The 4,050-nt window shown below is 40.7% G+C and overlaps 1 protein-coding gene across 1 annotated transcript; it reads left to right on the top strand.

The window, feature by feature from the left end:
• Positions 1-3,639: 3,639 nt before the first annotated feature.
• LOC109828601 (egg cell-secreted protein 1.1-like) lies at positions 3,640-4,004 on the top strand (the record flags this gene model as incomplete). Its single annotated transcript, XM_020395561.1, has 1 exon — positions 3,640-4,004. A coding segment is annotated over exon 1 (365 nt), but the record flags the coding sequence as incomplete, so codon positions are not given.
• Positions 4,005-4,050: the final 46 nt, after the last annotated feature.

Below are 4,050 nucleotides of genomic sequence, written 5' to 3'. Positions count from 1 at the left end.
TTTCATAATTCTCACTTCGATAACGATGTAGGAAGAATCATTAAACCCCTTACGATTCAATCAGAATCTGTGATTTGGGTGGTCCACGAGTCAAAGCGCTGTCCGGCACAGGCAAAGATCCCCGCAAGCAGCGATCCAAACAACGATCCTGCGTTTGTTTCTAAAAGTTATTAATTTTATTTTGTTGTGTAAAAAGTCTTATAAAAGGCTATTTCTTTTGAATTTGTTGTAATCGATCGAAGATATAATGGAATTCCACAACGAGGGCAATTTTGACGAAACAAACTGGCGACCACAGTGGGAGCCAACGGTCTCGCTGCGGCGAGAGACCGTTCGTGTCGCAGCAACCATCAAGATCCGTGTTGAATCAACGTCGAGAGTATAAGTTCGACCCAAGCAAAGTTTGAGGAGTATTTGTCATCCTTATCTGTAAAGTCTTTCTCGCCTCGCAAATGCAAGAAGATTTTATCTTTTTGTGAAGATGTCAAACACTACAGAAGAAGGACTCCGTGAATCTCTCTCCGATATCTTATCAAAGTAAGATAGTCGTTCTTCTTGAGATCAAGTCAAAGCTCGAATCTCAAGGGATTGTCAGAAGCTCAGGAACTCTGCTCTCTCTGCTCCAAAGTGCTCAAAAATGATCCCCCCCTCAAAATGATCTCAGGGGGGTATTTATAGCCCTTAGGATGAAATCTGCTTCCGAGACAGTGTTTGCTGTCTCGGCGGCCGAGACAACAAAGACTGTCTCGTGTCTCGGGTTCCGAGACAGTAAATACTGTCTCGGAAATCCTCAACCGCCCAGCAGTTTTCTTGTAACTACCTTCCCACGTTTTACAACTTCATTATTTTGGCAGTTATCAACGTGATTCTCGCCCACGACGTTTCCCACGTTCTTGAACAGTTGGTGGCCACGTGTCGGCAGTTACAAAATAGTTTCTGACTTCTTTGAAAGCTGTCTCGTGGGCGAGACAGAGAATGCTGTCTCGTGGGCGAGACAGAGAATGCTGTCTCGCATGGCGAGACAGAGAATGCTGTCTCGCATGGCGAGACAGAGAATATTGTCTCGCCTGCGAGATAGTAAAGACTGTCTCGCGTGCGAGATAGCCCATAAGCACTGTCTCGCGTGCGAGATAGTAAAGACTGTCTCGCGTGCGAGACAGTAAAGACTGTCTCGCGTGCGAGACAACCCATACTTGTGTTCTTCTGCCTTTTTTGGATGATATCCTTTTTGAGCTGTATTCGGATATCTTTCAGCATTTTTTGACGCTTACAAGCCTTAAATTTGTCACCATTGAAATTGGCGGGGTTTTCCCCCCACCAAACTAATAATGAGGAAACTATTATTTCCTTGCTAATTGATTCTTTTGATGAGGAAACGGTTCCTCACAGATGGATCTTCAGCGAGGAAATCATATTGTCGTTGTTATATTTGGCGGGTTTTCCTCTATTTTTCGCGAAAAGAATAGCGATGAAACTGATCTATTGTTATCAGTTAAATGTGCATTTCGTGATGAAAAGTTCATCACCAAAATCTTATATTTCCTCACGCAATAAAGATAACTAGTTAGGAGACCATCATAGATCATTCTGTAGTGAGGAACTAATAATTTCATCGTAGAAGTGGTTAACTGGTGAAGGAAATATAATTCTCTCGTGAAGAAGACTTACTGTAATTATACCGGAGGAAACAATATTTTCAACCCTCCAGTCGAAAGTGATATTTGTTGTGAGGAAAATAATTTTCGTCACAAAAAAGATTGGTCGGCTAAAAACCTGTCTGTTGTAAGTGTGCAACTCTAAAAATTTTGTGATCCTTTATAAGGACAAAAGTATGAGTACGAGCCTTCTAACATTTTGCTCTCACAACAGTTAAAAGTTACACTTAGTAGATGAGGATATTCCCAGATGAATATTATAAAATAATATATCATGATACATTAACCCTAGGCAAGTGGCAGTTATAATCAGCATTTTCTTTATTCACATTGTTTGGGAGTAAGATTTAATAGGGGCCTTGCATCAAAGGAAAAAAAGAAAATTTTATATTATTTAGAGCCATGGTAATATATCACACATCCCTACTTCTATATTTCACAAAGAACATAAGTTTCATGACTTTTTAATTTACTTCTATTATACGGAGAAATGAACTATAAAATTGAATAAGAATGTTAGATTTAATGTAAAATACGATGAAAACTGACACAACTAAAAATTAATGTGAAAATATGTCAAACCACAACTAAAAGTTTAATAGGCATATTGCGAAATAAAGTAAATTATATTGCAAAATCTTAGGCCGAATATGAAATATGATCACACATTCTTTGAAGACTTCAAGATACCTAATAACAGGAGATGATTATACATAGTCAATAATGTTTATCACTTACAAATAATAAATACCGATGACTGTTGTTTGACGTGTGCTGACCGGTAACCTGAAGATAGAAATCAACAAGTCAGCTGAAAATCCCGCATCAGTCGACCGAAGAAACCTCTGATTAGTCGACCTGACGTAGACTGTAAGGAACAAAACAGAAAACCACGTTTTTGGATATGCGACTAATGGAGATCGATTCATGACAGTACGAACTATGATAAGGAAGCTCATCAGTTTGACTGCGTTTATGTGCCACCAGTCGATCCGATAGACAGTGCACGAGACCGGACCCTCGTAAAAAACCGTGTTCTAAGCTAGGTCGACTGATGCAGTGTGCCAACCAGTCGACTGATAGCGGTATATGGGCTTTCCTGGTTGGGATTTGGAATCTATGTTTAAGCTAGGTATATATATAATCCTTACAACTTTTTAGGGTTATGGCAACACACGAATAAGAGAGGGTTTTATGAGAGCGAGTTTTCTGACACTTTGAGAGAGAGGCTCAGAGAGATGAGAGAGGCCCATTTGCAAGACATTGTAATCTCTTCACATATCAAATGAATTTTCTGGTGTGGCTGCCGCGGGGATGTAGGCACGTTTATCCAGACACTCGTTAAATCTGGTGTTTCTCTCTTTGTTTTCTGTTCATAGCAGTTTTTCTTTTAGTTTGCTGTGATTTTTGCTTTGTCTATTTCGAACACAAGCTCTGGAAGGGCACGGGTGTCGTGTTTCAAGCCCACAACAGGTGGATCACAGGTCCTGGTTGTAAGGAAACAATGATAAATATTCATTGGAAAAAAGAGATTATTCAAGTTGATGACATTAATCGCCACAAAAAACTTTTTTTTATTTTTATACAATTTAAATAATTATGATATTCAAAGTAGGCATCTCAACTAGTATATATATATATAGAAGTGTGTGTGTTTTTGGTTTACTAACACCATCAAATTTAATTATACAGGCTATTCTTGCTCGTTTTGGAGTTCTAGTTGACTATGCAAGTGAGTTTGTTTTTTTCGCAATCATTGGAAATTTAATTACTTGTCTTTTGTTGAGGGCTTTAAAAGCATTAATTAAACCAATCTTTGCCTTGTTTTGAGGTGAATAATCGGTAAATTAATTAATGCAGTTAAAACCATCATAAATCCGAAACATTTATCACCCAATTACTCCAGAAACACACATACGCAATCCAACTCCTACATAAACCCCACAATTTACTCTGCCTTCACGAAGTGATCAACCCTGCAACCATGATCATGATCGTCTTCCTCCTCGCCGCCGCTGCCACCGCAACTCCATCCCCATCGCCTCAGCCCGCAGTCGACGAGTTCGGGACCGGACTCTCATTCCCGGTCATCCCGCTCGAAGAAGCCCCGTCGCTGGACGCGGCCTCCATCGACGACGTCAAATTCGCCCTCCCCTTCATCGACGGCGACGTCAGCGTGAAGAAGTGCTGGAACACGATAGTGGGCGTGGAGGGATGCGCGGGCAGTCTTCTCGAGTCGCTGCAGACTTTGCAGATCAAGATCGGACCAAAGTGCTGCCACGTGATCAAGAATATCGGCGACAAGTGTTTTCATAGCTTGTTCGATAGTCTGCCGTTTAATCCATCCTGGTTTTGGCCCGACTCTCGGTTCATAGTATTCTGTGGGCAAAGAAAG

This window comes from Asparagus officinalis, unplaced genomic scaffold (assembly GCF_001876935.1).
Source record: "Asparagus officinalis unplaced genomic scaffold, Aspof.V1 AsparagusV1_Un2636, whole genome shotgun sequence".
NCBI classification, from domain to species: domain Eukaryota; kingdom Viridiplantae; phylum Streptophyta; class Magnoliopsida; order Asparagales; family Asparagaceae; genus Asparagus; species Asparagus officinalis.
This window is presented reverse-complemented; position numbering and strand designations above follow the sequence as displayed.